Here is a 19,897-nt window from a genome sequence, read left to right on the forward strand (position 1 = left end):
GATTCCTGGATAGGTACATGGAACTTAGAAAAATAGAGGGCTATGGGTAACTCCAGGTAATTTCTAAAGTAAGGACGTGTTCGGCACAGCTTTGTGGGCCAAAGGACCTGTATTGTGCTGTAGGTTTTCTACGTTTCTGTGTTTCTAAGTGGGAGATGCTTTGTAACTATTGGGGGAAGTAACTCACTGAGAAAAGTGTGCTGTACCACAGCTGATAATGGTGACATGGGAGGGTTTGCTGATGTTTTCCTTTTTTACTCTTGAAAAGGGGCAATAATCAACTTGGAAAAGGTCTTTGCATCTCATCGTCCAGGATTTCAGCTCCATGCTTTCTCTGCAACTCTTGGCCAACGTTCCTCCAGCACGGAATGAGTAATTATCTTAACATCTAGTGAGTCATGCAGTGGATGATTATCTGCAGCATCCTATCTGTGGATCTAATTCCACTGTAGCATCCCAACTTCCACCTCAGCAATGCAAGCTCAAATATATAACATGCCAAGCAGGCTCTCCACTATGAAATTCAACTGCTGTCATTGTGAGTTTGGACATCAGAATGAAAAATGACTCCTGGGATATTAGACATTTCAGACTCCAATAATCTGCTGCCAGAAGATTCCCTATGGATGTGCCTTCCCATTTTTCATTTCCTTTCTCCATCACTTTAGGAAAATAGGAGCAGAATTAGGCTATTTGGCCCATTGAGTCTGCTCCACCATTCAATCCTGGCTGATCCTTTTCTCCCCTCCTCAGCCTTCTCCCCATAACCTTTGATGCCATGTCCAATCAAGAACCAATCAATCTCTGCCTTAAATACACCCAACGGCCTGGCCTCCACAGCTGCCTGTGGTAACAAATTCCACAAGTTCACCACCCTCCGGATAAAGTAATTTCTCCACATCTGTTTTAAATGAACGCCCCTCTATCCTGAGGCTGTGGCCTCTTGTCATCCCTTCCACGTCTACTCCATCTAGGCCCTTCAACATTCGAAAGGTTTCAATAAAATCCCCCCTTCCCCAATCCTTCTAAGTTCCAGTGAGTACAGATCCAGAGCCATCAAACTTTCCTCATATGATAACCTTTTCATTCCTGTAATCATCTGTCTTTCCCTCCTTGTCTTTCTTCCTTTTGTACATAATGACATAGCTGTGGGGATTTTGTAGTTAGGTTAATGACCCCAAGATCCCCATCCATTTGTAGCCACAGTATTTTTGAGGCTGGACCAAATGACTTACAGGTTCCAGAACATTGATGTTGAAGTATTCAGTGTTGGTGATGCTATTGAATATCGAGGCGATATGGTTGATGATGGTTATTGCCAACACTTGTATGGTGGAGATGACACTTGCTATTTATCAGCCCATGCCTAATGTTTTCCAGATCCTGCTGCATGCAGACATGGGCCACAACATTTTCTGTTGTCTTTTGTGTTGTGCATTGGCCAAGGGTCACAAATAGTTTGAATCTGAGCTTGCTATCATAACTAAAGACATCTGCAGTCTTCCCCACTGAAAGTCAGCAGCTTGGTTTGAGCACCAAGGTAATTGAAATACAAGGATCAAGCAAATTCACAAGGGTGCAAGCACAAGAAAATCTGCATGCTGGAAATACAAGCAACATACACAAGATGCTAGAGGAATTCGGCAGGCAAGGCGGCATCGATGGGAAAGGGTAAACAGTCGACGTTTCGGGCCGAGACCCTTCATCAGAACTGGAAAGGAAGGAGGAAAGGGGTCAGAGTAAGAAGGTGGGGGGAGGGGAGGAAGAAGTACATGGTGTTAGGTGATAGGTGAAACTGGGAGAGGGAAAGGGCGTGAAATAAAGAGCTGGGAAGTTGATTGGTGAAAGAAATAAAGGGCTGAAGATGGGGGAAGTCTGATAGGAAAGGACAGGAGAGCATGAAAGAAAGGGAAGGGGGAGGAGGACCAGAGGGAGGTGATGAGTAGTTATAAAGAGAAGGTGTGAGAGGAGAACAGGAATAGGGAATGGTGAAGGGGGGGGAGCAACTAAATTCACAAGGATGTTCTACACTTGTGATTTTCCTTGTCATAACTAAAGACATCTATAGTCTCCTCCACTGAAAGTCAGCAGCTTGGCTCGTATGCATGACAGATAACAAACAAATTTACAAGCATGATCTATGTCCATTAATTACCTTCTGGGTTCTCCATGTGACACCTGGAGGAGCCTGGACTTGTACACCAGCATCCAACTGGATACAGGGACTGAAATTCATCCTCCAAAACATACCTCTATCAAATAGCTGCTCATATAGAAGAGGCTTCACAATGTCTGGGATGATTATTCGCAAGTGTTATTCACAAGGGTGCTGTCTCATCAGGATCTGCTCCAGTACTGTGAGTCCACCTCAGGTACCTTCCCTTCAAGCAGAATACCACACACACACACACACACACACACACACACACACACACGCTTCTCCTTCAGGTAAAAACTTTTCAATAGTGCCAAATTCTCAATCTTCAAAATATCCCATGCCTACAAGTGCTCTTCCAACCACATCCCAGCATTCCATTCAGCCTTGACCCCCTTGGTCAGCCATTTTCCTGACCCTGATCTTCACTCTTCTACATAGCAACTAGTGTCACACTTTCTGATTCCTCACTTCCTTTTACCTCAAGATTCTCTCCTCTATGATCTCCCCCAACCCAAAACAGCTGATTTCTCTTGGGTGCCATGTAATAGATATAAACAAACGCCTTTCCATCTCTAGACTGTAGTGGATTTGATTCACCCTCGAGAGGGCGCACACACTATTAACCGCCACCAGATGGAACCCATGGGAATGGGAAGATACTGCAGCCAAGGGAGTCTATGATCTTTTAAAAATCAATAAGACCTTCATAATTCTGTAAACTGCAAAAGAAGCTTAGCTTTAGCAGAATTGTTAACAATGGGAAGAATTTAATAATTCATTTGACTTTTAACCTGTAAAGCCTGTGTTTTCTGTAATCTAACAGGTATAACTTTCTCAAATAAAAGTGGATAAAATCACATTTTATTGTGATTTCACAGCTGAAGCCAACTATTAAACGCAATTTCTGTGGAAGTTGTACATTTGCAATTAACCTAGGAATAATTGATACACTCAAAATGTTATTTTATTCTTATGATTACACTCTTTCATCTGAGGGCAGCATGGTAATATAGTGGTTAGCACAACGCTTTACAGTACGGGTGACCCGGGTTCAATTCCCGCCACTCCCTGTAAGGAGTTTGTACGTTCTCCCCGTGACTGTGTGCGTTTCCTCCGGGTGCTCCGGTTTCCTCCAACAGTCCAAAGACGTACCAGTTGGGAGGTTAATTGGTCATTGTGGATTGTCCTGAGATTAGGCTGGGGCTAAATCGGGGGATTGCTGGGCAGCGCAGCTCGAAGGGCCGGAAGGACCTGTTCTGCACTGTATCTTAGTAAATAACTAACTCTGAACTCCAGAGGCATCACGGTAACGTAGTGGTTAGTGTGATGCTCTTACATCTTGGCGTGTCAGTGTCTGGAGTTCAATTTCTCCACCATCTGTAAGGAGTTTGTACGACCTTCCCGTGAGTGCACGGGTCTTCTCCGGGTGCTCTGGTTTCCTCCCACAGTCCAAAGATATACCAGTTAGTAGGCTCATTAGAAATTGGAAATTGTCCTGTGATTAGGCTAGGTTTAAATCGGTTGGTTGCTGTAACTCTAAATAAATATCAATTATTAAATAAATTATGGAGACATTTATGAACTGATGTAAGCAGTCATAACGTTGAAAGAATGTGTGATAGAATGGGTAGCTCACCACTGCCCTCTGCTGGTCAGTCATCAGGTTATTAAGATAGTGTCAGTTAGACAGAATCAATAAATTCACTATTACCATACAAACCCAAACATTAACCTAAAACATTCTTGCAAAATATTGGAATGCATGTTTAGTCTAAATGGAATAAAAATAAGGAAAATCTACCTATCTGGATATGAGACTTTGTGTTAAAATTATTAATAATACAGTACTGGACAAATAAAAGGGTTGATGCCTCAGTTACAGTGGAGAACACAAGGATATCATATCATCTCTTTATCTACTTAGCCATTAATATCACCAGTGGTGGTTATTATCTCAGTACCACACCCTTGCAATATAAATCAGCAATTTTTAAATTATTATGTTATAGAACATAGTGGAGATGCAAGCAACAGCCAAGGCTACTTTAATAAAAGGCAAAAAGGCTATTTTCGTAAAAGTTGTCAGTTGAACAACTGTATCACGTTAGGCAGAATCATTATTTAATTTGGTATGTCATTGAGAACTATTGTTTTACACAAATGAAGTGACTCACTTTATTTTCATTCTGAAATTTGATGATATCAGATGCCATATGCCAATTATTCCAGTGCCTGCTGTCAGCCCCAGAAAATTATTGTTTGTTGTTATTAATGTAAAGATAGTAAAAACTGTTTTTCACAATGACAGCTCTCCAGTCCTTACTGCTGCATCGAATAGTGAGACAGGCTAGTGTATTTAATCAATGTGATCACTTAACCAGGCAATTATCAAAATTTCTTCTATTCTCCTTTCTGGCCTCTTACCGCTTCTCCTCCTATCACCTCCCCCTGGTGTCCTTCCTTCTTCCCTTTCTCCCATACTCTCCTTTCAGATTTCCTCTCCTCCAGCCCTCTACCTTTCCCACCCACCACGCTTCACCTATCACTTTCCGGTCCTGAGGAAGGGTCTCGGCCCAAAACGTCGACTGTTTACTCATTTCCATAGATGCTGCCTGACCTATTGTGTGACTTCCAACATCTGCTGAATCTCCTGGGTTAACTATCAAAATGATCTCCTATTAACCGCTAACTGAGTAGCCAAGCAGGATTAGCATTTACCCTCGGTGGGTAGATGATTATGTCCATTCTTTAATCACATTTCACTTACATTTCATGATAATGAACAACTTTGAAGACAGGAAGAATACTGACCTGTTCCACTCTAATATCATATTCTCCATGAACCTTTTTCCCACGGAACAGCTTTGCCCTAAGAAGAAAAGAAAAGTTATGTTATCTACCAATTGGAAAGCACTTAATATAGGTAATGCTTAAATCAGTGTGACCTTCTAAAAACATATTTTTTGACTTTGTTCATGATAAAAGTAAGAATGCATGGTAGACTGGAAGGATCCAGTAAAAATATCATAAAGCTGACGTAAAGATCTGGGTGATGAGTCAATCATTTGCAATGATCAGGAACAGATAATTAGAGCTTATTGGATGGCGGGTTGGAGATATGTATGTACCAAAGCAAATGTATGGCGCTCCTTCCCTCCTCTAGCCTGCAGGTCACCCTTGGGCAAATTGTAGCTCCCGCTTAGACCCCCAATCAGGGTCACACGAAGCCAAGGAAGCGAAGATAATTGTATGAGCAGCTGGTGCATATCACAAGTCCTGGTTATGTGATCACCGACACCAGGCAGACAATATCTGAAGAGTATTGATAATGGCTGGGGTCCCCTGTTCTGTGAAGACATTGCCCACTTCTGTAGAAAAGTTTGCTAAGAACAACCATGGTCATGGAGACCATGATCACCCACGTCATATGGCACGGCACATAATGATGATGTCATATGGGACGGCACATAATGATGATAAAGGACAAAGTCCACAGCAAGAATGTCCAGCCACTGTGAATTTACCCGATTGTTCAGATGTATCCTGACTGGTTGCATCATGGCCTGGTATGGAATCTCCAATGGCTTTGAACAGAAAAGCCTACAAAAAGTAATGGAAATGGCCTAGACCATCACCTGAAAAATCCACCCCACCATTGAGCAGATCGACAAGGAGAACTGCCACAAGGAAGCAGCATCCTTCAAGTACACCCACCATCCAGGCCACGCTCTCTTCTCACTGCTGCCACTGGGAAGGAGATCCAGCAACCTTAGGTCCCACATCACCAGATTTAGGAACAGTTATTACCCCGCAACCATCAGGCTCTTGAACCATCATGGATAACTTCACTCGGCGCTGAATTTAGCCCACAATCTATGGATTATGTTCAAGGACCACATAGCTCCTATTCTCAGTATTATTTGTTTATTATTATTTTTATTGCTATTTATATATTCGCACAGTTTGTCTTCTTTGCACATTGATTGTCAGTGTGTGTAGCTTTTCATTGATTCTATTGTATTTCTTTATTCTACTGTGAATGCCTGCAAGAAAATGAATCTTGAGGTAGGATATGATGACATATACGCACTTTGATAATATATTCACTTTGAACTTTGTCGATCATGTAATCTCCTTTCACCAAATAAACCACTACCAACGTGCTCGTGATTAGAGGATTTGTGACTTCAGTGAATTAAGAAGAGAAGACAAGGAAGAGGGCAGTTGAATATCATGGAACCTTGTAACTCAGAAAAGAAAATGAAAGAGGATGAAGCAAAGATTAGGTGGTTATGCTGATGAGAGATGACATGATCATAGTAAGAAAATGGGATTATAATTATTAAAAAAAAAGATGTACAGAATAAGATAAAGGATAGGAAAAGAACATTTACATTAGCAGAAATATTCAGCAAACTGCCTGGTGGTTTAAAGGGAACCTGGGAAGAAAGATGTGGGCAAATTTATGATATCTGTAAATGGTACAGTGGATTCCAATAAGATGCATGCCCTTCTTTTGCAAGCGGTTGCCTACAGAACTGGAACTCCTGTTTGATATGCTTAAAAGTGGGTACGACAAGTTACACATACAAAATGCCGGAGGCACTCAGCATGTCAGGCAGCATCCATGGAAATGAAAAAACAGACGATGTTTCAGATCAAGACCCTTCTTCAGCCCATTATAAGTTAAACAGTTGAAGAACAAAGCGCTGATGGGACGGGTGTGTCATTCCGGTTGCCGCACTAGAGAAGGAATGAGCTGCACTGGAGATGGTTTACAAGATGCTCACCAGCATGTTGAATGGAGAGAGACTAAACTGACGGTTCATTATGAAATCTTGAGGGCTCATATAACTAAATACAACACACCACAATTCATCTTGAGAGATAGTCGTACTTTTCTAAAATTATTAGTGAGGGTGCAGGTAACCTAAGAGCATCATTTTCAACTATTGACTGTCCGGTAAACCCAGCTCCATTGATGAAATGATTTCTGAAAGTAGTTGAGGCTAAAAGTGAGAGCTTTGCCGCATTTTTATAGAAAAATAAATAAATAATACAAGATGTAATATAAAACAGAACTCAAGAATAAACATTGTTGGACTTCAACGAGATCAACACTGTGAACTAAACTCTTTCACTAAAATAAGTTTACCTAAACTTTGAAAAATAATTACTCAACTAAAACCATCCCCTTCTGTCCTTGATCTTATTCCCACAGGCTTTTTTAAAGAAGCCTCTGATGCACTAATTGACAGTGTACTTGACATAGTTAATTGCTCACAAGTTTCTGGCATTTTCTGGATTCCTTAAAAACTGCAGTAGTTAAACCCCCTACTTAAAAAAAAATACTCCAAATTGCTCTGTTTTGGAAAATCTTAGACCAATTTCCAACCTGTCTTTTCCAAGTAAAACTTTTTAAAAAGTAGTTTTTCGACAAGTAAGTGATTACTTGAATAAAAATTCTCTTCCTGACAAGTATCATTCAAGTTTTAGATCAAATTGTAGTACAGAAACTGCATTGTTTGAGGTAGGTAATGATTTACGGCTTAATGCCGACACAGTTAACATATCAGTTCATGCTCTCTTAGTTTTGCCATTTGTGAGATTTGGTGTTTTTTTGGACAGGGGGTGCTGATGTTTTTTGTTGTTTTCTTTGTTTTTGTGGCAATCTGGAGAAGACGAATCTCAGAGTTGTATACTGCATAGATACTTTAATAATAAATAAACCTTTGAACCTTTTTGAACTTTGAGATTTGAGCACAGCATTTGATTCCATAGGTCACAGCATTCTCATGAACCGCCTAAGCCAATGGATAGGTCTTTCCGGTACTGCCTTAAGCTGGTTGCGATCTTATACAACAGGGAGGAAATTCTTCATTAGCTGTGGTGATTGTGTGTCAAAGATCCATGATATTGTGTTTGGTGTGCTGCAAGGCTCGTTGTTGTTCTCACTCTACTTTCTCCCATTAGGTTCAAATGGTTCTGTTTATTATCAGAGAATGTATATAGTACACAACCTGAAATTCTTACTCTTCACAGATATCTACGAAAAACAGAAGAATCCCAAAAGAATGAGCGACAGAAAAACGTTAGAACCTGAACACACTTTCTCCCCTTTTCCCTATGCAAGCAGCAGCAAGCATCAAAGCCCCTCCCCCCAACTCTGCTATTTCAGCAAAAAGCCACCCACCACCCATCACCCACCACTCACCACCCACCACCCACCACCCACCACCCACCAACCACCACCCACCACCCACCACTCACCACCCACCACCCTCCACCCACCACCCACCACCCTCCACCCACCACCCTCCACCCTCCACCCACCACCCACCACCCTCCACCCACCACCCACCACCCACCACCCTCCACCCACCACCCACCACCCTCCACCCACCACCCTCCACCCATCACCCACCACCCTCCACCCACCACCCACCACCCACCACCCACCACCCACCACCCACCACCCACCAAGCAACAACAAAGCATCCAAAGAGAGAGACCTTGATCTGCAGTCGATGAAAACTATTAGGACGGATTATTTCAAAATGACCACAGCTATGCAAATGACACTCAAATAAGACCATAAGACCACAAGACATAGGAGCAGAATTAGGCTATTTGGCCCATAGAGTCTGCTTCACCATTCAATCATGGCTGAACTTTTTTTCCTCCTCCTCCTCAACCGCATTTCCCGACTTTCTCTCCGTAACCTTTGGTGCCATGACCAATGAAGAACCTATTAATCTCTGCCTTAAATACGCCCAACGACCTGACATCCACAGCTGCATTTGGCAACAAGTTCTGCAAATTCACCACCCTCTGGCTAAAGAAATTTCTCCGCATCTCTGTTTTGAAAGGGCGCCCCTCTATCCTGAGGCTGTGCCCTCTTGTCCTAGACACTCCCACCATGGGAAACACCCTTTCCACATCTACTCTGTCTAGGCCTTTCAACATTCAAAAGGCTTCAATGAGATTGCCCCACCCCCGCCTCATCTTTCTAAACCCCAGCGAGTGCAGACCCAGGGCCATAAAATGTTCCTCGTATGATAACCCGTTCATTCCTGGAATCATCCTTGTGAACCTCCTCTGGACCCCCTCCAATGCCAGCACATCTCTTCTAAGATGAGGAGCCTGAAACTGTACACAATACTGAAGGTGAAGCCTCACCAGTGCCTTATAAAGCCTCAGCATCACATCCCTGCTCTTGTATTCTAGACCTCTTGATATGAATGCTAACATTGCATTTGCCTTCCTCACCACCAACTCAACTTTCAAGTTTAGGGTGTTTTGCACAAGGACTCACAAGACCCTTTGCGTCTCAGATGCTTTGGGTTTTCTCCCCATTTAGCACATTTATTTCTACTACCAAAGTGCATGACCATGCATTTTCCGACATTGTATTTCATTTGCCACTTTCTTGCTCATTCTCCAAATCTGTCTAAGTCCTTCTGCAACCTACCTGTTTCCACAACACTACCTGCCCCCCACCAATCTCTGTATCATCTGCAAACTTGGCAAAAAATTATTCATATACAGCATAAAAAGAAGTGGTCCCAACACCAACCCCTGCGGTACACCAGTAGACTGGCAGCCAACCAGACAGGGATCCTTTTATTCCCACTCACTGCCTTCTTCCAATCAGCCAATGATCTAACCATGTCAGTAACTTTCCTGTAATACGATGGGCTCTTAACTTGGTAAGCAGCCTCATCTGTGGCACCTTGTGAAAGGCCTTCTGAAAGTCCAAATATACAATATGCACTACATCCCCCTTTATCTATCCTATTTGAAATCTCCTCAAAGAATTCCAACAGGTTCTTCAGGCAGGATTTTCCATAAGGAAAACATGCTGATATTGTCCTATCTTGTCCTGTGTCACCAAGTATGTATTAATTTATTTATATATTAAAATATATTTATCTGTTACTCCAGATAACCTCAAGGCTCTGAACCCTCTGGTCTGGTGTCTTACTAGCATTACAGAATGAATGAGTTTGAATTTCCTTAAACTAAATTTAAGAAAAAAACAGGAATTTTGGTTATTGGTAGCAATAAAAAAAATGTGAATCCTAGGAAAAAACTTGATCATCTTGGCCTTCCAAGTCAAGCCAGAAATAAAGAATTTAGGTGTTATTATTGGCTCTGAGCTAAATTTCAAATGATATTTAACCATATTATTATGAATGTGTTCTTTCATTTAAAGAAGATTCCAAGAGTTCGATTCCTTATAACATCTCAAAGTGTCAGGATGGGAGAACACACATCATCTACTCTCATCCTGAACACTGGTACACCACAGGGGTGTGTTCTCAGCCCCATCCTCTATTCTCTTTTCACCCATGACTGCTTTACCATTCACTCTACCAACACCATTGTTAAATTTGCTGACGATACCACCCTAATAGGTATCATATCAGACTGTGATGAGACGGCCTATAGGGAGGAGGTACAGCATTTGACAGAATGGTGTTGTCATAATAACCTGGACTTGAACATCACAAAAACCAAGGAGCTGATAGTAGACTTCAGGAAATCAAAGCGCGTCGAGCACTCTGCTCTGCACATATACGGGAAAGAGGTGGAGAGAGTAGAGAGTTTCAAGTTCCTCGGTGTCCACACCTCGGCTGACCTCACCTGGACTGCCCATATCTCTTATCAGGTGGGGAAGGCCCAACAGAGGCTCTACTTCCTAAGGAAGCTAAAGCATGCTCTCCTCCCTCATCACCTGCTGATCAACTTCTATCGGACAACTATTGAGAGCCTCCTGACGTATTGCTGTGCAGTGTGGTTTGCCAGCTGCACAGAACAGAACAGGAAGGACTCGCAGCGGGTGGTGAGGGTAGCAGAGCGGGTTATTGGCACAACATTACCCTCCCTCAGAGTCATTTATACTGGCAGACTTCAAAAGAAGGCTACTTGTACTTCAAAGGATCCCACTCATCCTGGACATCACCTGTTTTCCCCTCTACCTTCTGGGAAGAGATACAGAGGACTAAGGATGAAAACAAAGAGACTCCTTAACAGCTTCTACCCACAAGCAGTGAAGTGTATAACACCCCCTTCCCTTCTCCTGCCCCGCCCTCCTAAGACGGCGGCAGCTAAATGCATCACACTTCCAGGAGTGGCAGGTCTCCAATAGTCCTACCCCCCCCCCATCCATATATTATTAATTTTGAACTGCACTCCTGAGGTTTTGGAGTTTATTTTATGTATATATTCTTTGTCATGCTGCAAAACATTGAGCTGCTAAACTGTGTTTCATTGCTCCACAACAATGACAATAAAGATATTCTTCTTCTTCTCCTCAAGATGCAGTAAAATTGATGCACGTTTTTGTTTTTAGCCAATTAGACTACTGTAATGCACTCTTTTCAGGACAGCCTCAGAAGATGTAAATCGGCTGCAACTTGTTCAAGATGCAGCAGTAAGAATTGTAACCAAAAAAAGGACATCTGAGCACATTTCACCAGTTTTGGCATTACTACACTGGCTGTCTTTAGGATCAATTTTAAAATATTCTTAATTACATATAAGGCTCTGAATAATCTAGCCCTCCCGAATCCTACAAAAGGTGGTGAATACGGCCCAGTCCATCAGGAGTAAAGCCCTCCCCACCACTGAGCACATCTACATGAAGCGTTGTCACAGGAAGGCAGCATCCATCATCAGGGACCTCCACCACCCAGGACATGCGCTCTATGACTCTACATATACAGAGAGCGCTACTAAGGATGAAGAGGTTTAAAATGCTTTAACAGCTCCCCGATTCATTGATTCTCATACATTGTTCAGCCGATCCTTCTTTAGCTGATTATAGCTGCAAGTTTATACATTCTGATGTTGTTGATTCATGGTATCTAAAGTAAATCATAAAATAATACTGCGCTATATGTCAAAGGGATTTAGGAGTGAGCTTCTGGATCACTTCTAAAGGCATATGGGCTAATAAGTTGCAGGCACGCTACGTTGGCATAAGACGCATGGCAGCTCTTGTGGGCTGCTTCTGGCACATCCTCACACTTGGTGTTAGTGAGGTGGCATTCATTATAAAGGACTCCCAACACCCAGGACATACCTTGTTCTCATTGCTACCATCAGGAAGGAGGTACAGAAGTGTGAAGGCATTCACTCAACAGTTCAGGTATAGCTTCTTTCCCTCCGCCACCTGATTTCTGAATGGATATTGAACACATGAACACTACCTCACACACACACATACATATATACCACACACACACACATATACATATATATATATATATTTACACACATACATATACTTATATATACATACACACGCATATATATGTGTGTGTGTATACACTTACAGTGATTCAGTTTTTTCTCTATTAGCAAGTACTGCTGCCGCAAAGGCAACAAAATTCACAACAGATGCCGATGATATTAAACCTGATTCTGATTCACTGCATGTTTGACGCATGTGTGACAATAAAGCTAATCTTTAATCTCTTCTTAATCTTTAATTTTTCATCTCAGATTTGAGCATTTCTGAAATTAAACAAATTTTTACAAAGTTACGATTCACAGTGGATTTACATTTCAATGAATCCATTTTTTTACAGACTCCTTTTAATAACCTATATTAACAATGATGTCCGCGTTTATGCACAACGCACATCAGTTTTCCTCAACAATCAAACAGTACACTGTCTTTTCCAAGAAAATAATTGTCCTCATGCATGTTTTATGCAGGGATCACTATAAATGGGTTTTGGCAGCAGTTAAAAGTCAATAATACATCACAATTCTGTAAATGTTGTTTGTGTACTCTTTGTATTGGTAGCTGACCTGCAAAACTAAACATAACGAACAATGATATCAATCTCTATGCTAAATTGTACCAGTCTATGCTGTTCAGTTCATCATGAATTATAATGCTGTTTTTGCAGGTTTTGTGAAATTGCAACAGCTTTATTTTTATGTAAATACAGAGAAATTGTTTTGTGACACGGTCTGGGTAACAGATGAAAGATGTTCTCCAGCTGCAGATACACAGAGTGAGTGCAGCCCCACAAATCATTAAATGCTGAAAGAACTGAAATAGGTCCGTCAGGTAGCATTCTGTATCGAAAAGGCACCTATTAATGAGAATATGGCTTCCAGTGACGGCAGCTGCAGAACTGAAGGCAGTGATAGCCCACAGAGAGAATAACGTAATATCGAGAAATAAACAATTAGCACAAGCTGCAAATAACATAAAAGAACAAGTTTCAAATGACTGATGGGACATATACCAGATTATGACTGAATACTATTTGCACTGGTAGTAGGAAGAACATGCATAAAATGAAAACAAAGCATAAACATCTTTTGGAATGTATGTATATAGCACACACAAGACCTGGCCTGCAACAGATTTATTTCAGCATTGCACTTGAAACAAGCCTAGAAGCAGTGTCTGGAACACCCGTCATGGCAACCAATTTTGAAGATAACTAATGGATTCAGAAATGCCATGGCAGCATCGGCCTTTGAATTCTGGCACAAGCTTTGACGCTGATGTTTTGATTTGATATTCTGAGGATTCTGTCCATTTTGCAAGTGCACGACAAAACCTCCAACTACAATTAGGTGAATCTCTTTTAATTCTTTAATTTCTTTATTATTTCCACTCTACGTCATTTGATTATTCGCTGCAAGCTTTCTGCGCAACTGGCATGTTGCGTTGGGACAAAGAGGTACCCAGGTTTCAAGTTAACCTCAAAGTTCAAAGTAAATTTCTTATTAAGATACGTATATGTCACCATATTCAACCCTGAGATTCACTTTACTGTGGCCAAAAATTCAGTAAATCCAAGAAACAGAAACATAGAAAATAGGTGCAGGAGTAGGCCATTCGGCCCTTCGAGCCTGCACCGCCATTCAGTACGGTCATGGCTGATCATCCAACTCAGAACCCTGTACCTGCCTTCTCTCCATACCCCCGATCCCTTTAGCCACAAGGACCATATCTAACTCCCTCTTAAATATAGCCAATGAACTGGCCTCAAGTGTTTCCTGTGGCAGAGAATTCCACAGATTCACCAATCTGTGTGTGACTAAGTTTTTCCTAATCTCAGTCCTAAAAGGCTTCGCCTTTATCCTCAAACCGTGACCCCTCGTTCTGGACTTCCCCAACATCGGGAACAATCTTCCTGCATCTAGCCTGTCTGATCCCTTTAGAATTTTATACGTTTCAATCAGATCCCCCCTCAATCTTCTAAATTCCAGAGAGTGTAAGCCTAGCCGATCCAGTCTTTCATCATATGATAGCCCTGCCATCCCAGGAATCAATCTGGTGAACCTTCTTTGTACTCCTGCTATGGCAAGAATGTCTTTCCTCAGATTAGGGGACCAAAACTGCACACAATATTCCAGGTGTGGTCTCACCAAGGCCTTGTACAACTGCAGTAGTACCTCCCTGCTCCTGTACTCAAATCCTCTTGCTATGAATGCCACACAATAGAATAGAATAGAAACACAATAGAATCAATGAAAGACCACACCCAGGCAAACAACCAATGTGCAAAAGGCAAACAACTGTGCAAATATAAAAGAAAATAATAATAAAACAATAAATAAGATAGATACTTTATTGATCCCAAGGGAAATTACAGTATCACAGTAGCATTACGAGTGCACGGATATTAATATCATAAGCAGAAAGATTAAAAAATAAGTTACCACAAACAGTTTAACAGGAAGGAGTCATCACTTCCCCGGCTAAAGGTTGATTCATTATTGAGCCTAATGGCCAAGGGTAAGAATGACCTCATATAGCGCTCTTTGAAGCAGTTCAGTTGTCTTAGCGATAAATATTGAGAGCATGCGATGAAGAGTCCTTAATAGTGTGTCCATGGGTTGTGGTTGCGGAAACGACAACCTCTTTCAAATCTCTTACTAACTCTTCCTTCAGTTAGTCCTGACGAAGGGTCTCTGCCTGAAACTTCGACTGTGCCTCTTCCTAGAGATGCTGCATGGCCTGCTGCATTCACCAGCAACTTTGATGTGTATTGCTCCATGGGTTGTGGGAACACTTTAGTGATGGGGTGAGTGAAGTTATGCCCTCTGGTTTAACAGCCTGATGGTTTTCCTGATCTCATGAAAAGTTTGGTATTAGATCCATGTTTAGATAGTTCTTCTCCCTTCCTTCCCAGTTCTGAGGAAGGTTCTCGGCCCAAAACGTCAACTGTTTATTCATTTCCATAGATGCTGCCTGATTTGCTGAGTTCCTCCAGCATTTTGTGCGTGTTACTCTTTAAGTAGGAGTGTTCTGTTCTGTATTTTTTTTAATGTGTTTATCCATGATCTACCTACTTGGCAGTATGGTATTGTTTTCCCACACAGGGGCACTGTCTGTACCTACAGATAAGAGATTCAATATGCAAATTGATTAAATGTGCTTTGTAGATGCCCATTATCCCTTTGAATATATAAATGCCATGTCTCAATATATTTATAAACACTGTTATAATTTCCTATTGATTTATCATTAATGAAACCATTTCCTTTAAACTTTTACAGCACTGTGCAAAAAGTCTTAGGCACATACTGTATATACAGCTAGTGTGCTGACAACTTTTGCATAGTACTGTAATTTATTTTTTATATCATTTCCTGCATAGGTTAACTTTGATTTGATTTGAAACACATGGTTGAAAGACATCCGTCTCCATCCTCTCTTTAACTGTCCTCGAAATAGCAATATCTATGAATCTTAAGTAAACATTGGTAAACACTTAGTGGATACAGTACTATGCAAAAGTCTTAGGTAGCCCAGAACTAGTATATATATGTGCCCAAGACTTTTACGCAGCTTTAGGAAAATCAGTACAAAGGAAGAGTTTGAACTAGAACTTCTTCAGACTCCAAATCGATGCATAAATACATCACTGCATGAAGATATCATGTCAGCTTCAAGTGAAGATCTGTGGTCGCAAAATTCAATGGCATGAACCCAAGGTTGCGTGTGTGAGCGTGCGTGCGTGTGCGTGTGTGTGTGAGAGAAACGGAGATGACCTTGCACATTGTTTGTGAACACTAGTGTTTTTCCTCCAAGCCCAGCCAATCCTTCTCCTTTCCCTCCCTCCCTCTCAATGACTTTGTTTCCTTCTCTTTTGCATTTTGCACCTTCAGTTCCATGGACTTCCTGAAGCTTATGAAGTGCAAAACGACAGCTGGGAAAAGAAATACATTTTTACAACAGCTGTTGTTTGTAAACATGAAAGCCTCTCCAATTAAAAAAAAATTAAGATAAGTGATGCCCAGAATTAAACAAGAAGAATCAACTATTATGAGCCAAGTTAGAATTATATATGGAGTTAGCTCTAGCTGCAGTCATTTGATGTCCGGTGTTATCATTTTATGGTTTGCAAGTAGCCATGTCAGTTATCTGGTTTCTTTCCACATGTTTGTTTGTTTATTTATTAGAGATGCAGTATGGAACAGGCACTTCAGGCCCAAAGAGCTCTACCACCCAGCAACCCCCTATTTAGCCTTTAGCTTAATGGCCAATGCTAGAATTGAACTCTGAACTCTAACATCCCATGGTGCAATCACATTGTGCATAATGGCTACACTGCCATGGCACCCTCGGGAGCTTAATTACCTCCTGTCCATTACCCAAATGTAGTTGGGTGGTAGAAGAATTGGAAGCAGTTTTTAGTCATGTGAGAGAGAATAAATAGCAAGGAGATAAGTGGGGAAATGACATTGATGGTAATTCCTCTGAGACTTGGCAAAGAAATGATAGCCCAAATAGTTTGCTTCTAATGCAGAAGATTGAGAGGAGATTCGTAGAGGTGTACAATATTATGAGGGGTAAATGCAAGCAGGCTTTTTCCACTCAGGTTGGGTGGGACTTCAACTAGAGGTAATGGGTTAAAGGTGAAAGGTGAAAAGGAGGGGAAACTTCTTCACTCAGAGGGTCGTGAGAGTGTGGAATGAGCTGCCAGTGCAAGTGGTTCACGTGAGCGTGATTTCAATGTTCAAGAGAAGTTTGGATAGGTACATGGATGGGTGGGGCATGGAGGACAATGGTCCCGGTGCAAGTCAATGGGAGTAAGCAGTTTAAATGATTCAGCACGGACTGGATGGGCCAAAGGGCCAGTTTCAGTGCTGTACTTTTCTACGACTCTGTGCCATAATACAATACGAGAGAAAATTGAAAGGGTCTCTCCTGAAGGGTTAATGGACAGCCAGATGTTTTACTGTGGTTGAAAGATGATCCCAGGTGACAAAGGTGGGATCTGATTTCAGAACTGCAGTGCCCCCGAGTTCATTGTGGTTTGTCAAATGCTGACATTACTGCTGAACAACTCATGACATTCAGTTTTTGGTATTAAAGGCAAATTTAATTTTGACAGATTTGTGAGATTAATTGGAGCATAGAACTACAATTTGAAATGAAATGCTTCAACCATCTACCTAATCTCCAGAGTGACTAACAGACCTCTGACCTCAGACCTACTAGTCTTCCCACACTTTGTAGGAAAATTATTTTCTTAGACATTTTGGAGCAACTAGTCTTACCCAACTGTCTCTTAATAGACCTCTAGTCCTGAAACTATTCTACTCGGGCATCTTTCCAGTCTACGTGTGGTAAGAAAGCAGTAACATCAGAGCTTCCACATTATCAAGACTGACAGGTGATGGGTTATGATGGAAATCCTACCCTTGGAAACTTCAGTTTCTTCCAAACTTTGGTGGAAATCGAAAACAAATGTTTAACAGCACCTGGTAAGTGGGAATGTCTGACTCACAATTAGCAACTGTGGACCAAAGTAAGCAACTTGTGGTGCAAAGCAGTAAGCAAGTTTGCAACTATCTATAAACCATACACATCACTTTCCTTCTCAGATGACCTTTTTAATTGTTCTGCATAATGCATAGAGAAATGCTTTGGTTTTCTATGGAAACACTATCTGTGATTGATGAAGGCAAGTTTAACTTTGTTACAAGTTGCATTTTACTTCAGCCTCATTGGCTCCAACTCTAATTGCCTTGTGCAGAAAGAAAATCATTCTTTCCTTATGAATAGCTGAGATCAGAGGCGGGAGGAGAAGATGGAGGCGCACCTGTGTGTGTGCGCAGCCCTCCGGTGAAAAATGATATTGTATCTGTTAAATAGGGGCCATGGACAATTCTGATTTGATGGAGAATGCTCGTGAAAGCACAGAGGCACATCTGTAGAAATTTCTGAAACGCTCGTTCGCTGCTGTTGTTATTGTGTGGTCGGGAATCTTTCGGAGGGTAGGCCTCAAAATCCCCGGCCTTGCCTGGTTTTGGCGACCGAGAAGGAGGTCGAATCGCTTGGACAGAGATGGCGCTCAGTACTCGGTGTCGGACAGCTGATCAGAGCTCAAAGTTTTCAGATGACTCAGAGTCGGATTGTGGTCGGCATGGCAGGGAGAGTTTTTCTTCCTTCTCCCGTCTGCGTGAGATGTGGGACATTTGAGAGACTTTGAACTTTACTGTGCTCATGGACTTCTTCATCAAGTTATGGTATTGTTGCACTTTTGTAACTATATGTTATAATTATGTGGTTTTGTCAGTTTTTTTTAGTCTTGGTCTGTCCTGTGTTTTGTGATGTTACACCGGAGGAAATATTGTATCATTTCTTAATGCATGCATTACTAAATGACAATAAAAGAGGACTACATGTCTTCATAATCTAAAAAAGAACTCAATTTTTTTGCATCTTAATTTTCCATTATGGCTTTCCTTACTGTTGGAACACAGGTCGATAGTCATTTAGGCATGCCACCTTGCTCTTCTTCAGCACTGGGATTATCGTTGCCTTTTTAAAACACGAGGGGATCTTAGACTGAAGCAAGGAGCAAGAAGATGTCAGCAAATTAGGGGAGATATGTATACAAAATTGCCCTGAGTCTTGAAAGTGTCTGGATTTTGTTTCTACAATTTGTCTTTTGTTATACTGAACATCCAATTAAAAAAAAAATTATGGTAACCAGTCATTAAGCATCGTCCTTGGCTGCTCTCTCTCCCTCTTGCTCACTACTACAGGAGGAAGGTGGCTGTGTTTGACCAGCCTCTCTCTCTCTCTCACTTGAAGCTGTCGGAGGACGGTGCCAGAGTTTGTGGATTGGACTCTGGAGTTCATGACATGATGAGCTCCTGGTTTCTGGTTACTACTTCTTTTATTGCTATTTTGTGTGATTTTGATCGGATCTGTGGCCTATAGTCAACGAGCGGTACAGCACTAAATTGAACTGAACTGAACTAAATTGACCACTCCTCAACTATTTCAGTGACTCTGTGGTTTGATATTTTATGTCCTGTGTTTTTCGCCATTTGCACAATTCATTCTCTTTTTTGTACATTGGGTGTTTGATGTTTACTGTGTCCGAGTTCCATGGCGTTTCTTTCTTGGTTTTGCGGCTGCCTATGGGAAGATGAATCCCAGGGTTGTATCCTGTATACATAGTCCGATAATAAATAATAGTCTTTGAATCTGTTCTTCCTCAACTAATTGTCACAATTACATTTATTTCGGCAAGTATATTTCAATTATCTAATTTTTAAAAAATTGGGTGGCAGGTAGTTGTTCGCATTGTACTATAACAGCACCAGCAGCCCAGGTTCAATTCCGCCGCTGACGATAAGGAGTTTGTACAATCTCCCCGAGACTGCATAGATCTCCTCCGAATAAACAGTTTGGGAAAACTCATCTTGTAAATTTCAGTTTCAGCTTGCTGTAATGCTAAC

General features: G+C 41.5%; 1 protein-coding gene across 1 annotated transcript in view; it reads right to left on the bottom strand.

Moving 5' to 3' along the window:
* Positions 1–19,897, bottom strand: part of syn2b (synapsin IIb) — a 405,945-nt gene that overhangs the window by 176,510 nt on the left and 209,538 nt on the right. The window contains exon 2 of the mRNA XM_063068158.1: positions 4,970–5,027. Coding sequence (XP_062924228.1) covers positions 4,970–5,027 — 58 coding nt within the window. The remainder of the gene's footprint in view (positions 1–4,969; positions 5,028–19,897) is intronic.

Source organism: Mobula hypostoma, chromosome 15 (assembly GCF_963921235.1).
Source record: "Mobula hypostoma chromosome 15, sMobHyp1.1, whole genome shotgun sequence".
NCBI lineage: Eukaryota > Metazoa > Chordata > Chondrichthyes > Myliobatiformes > Myliobatidae > Mobula > Mobula hypostoma.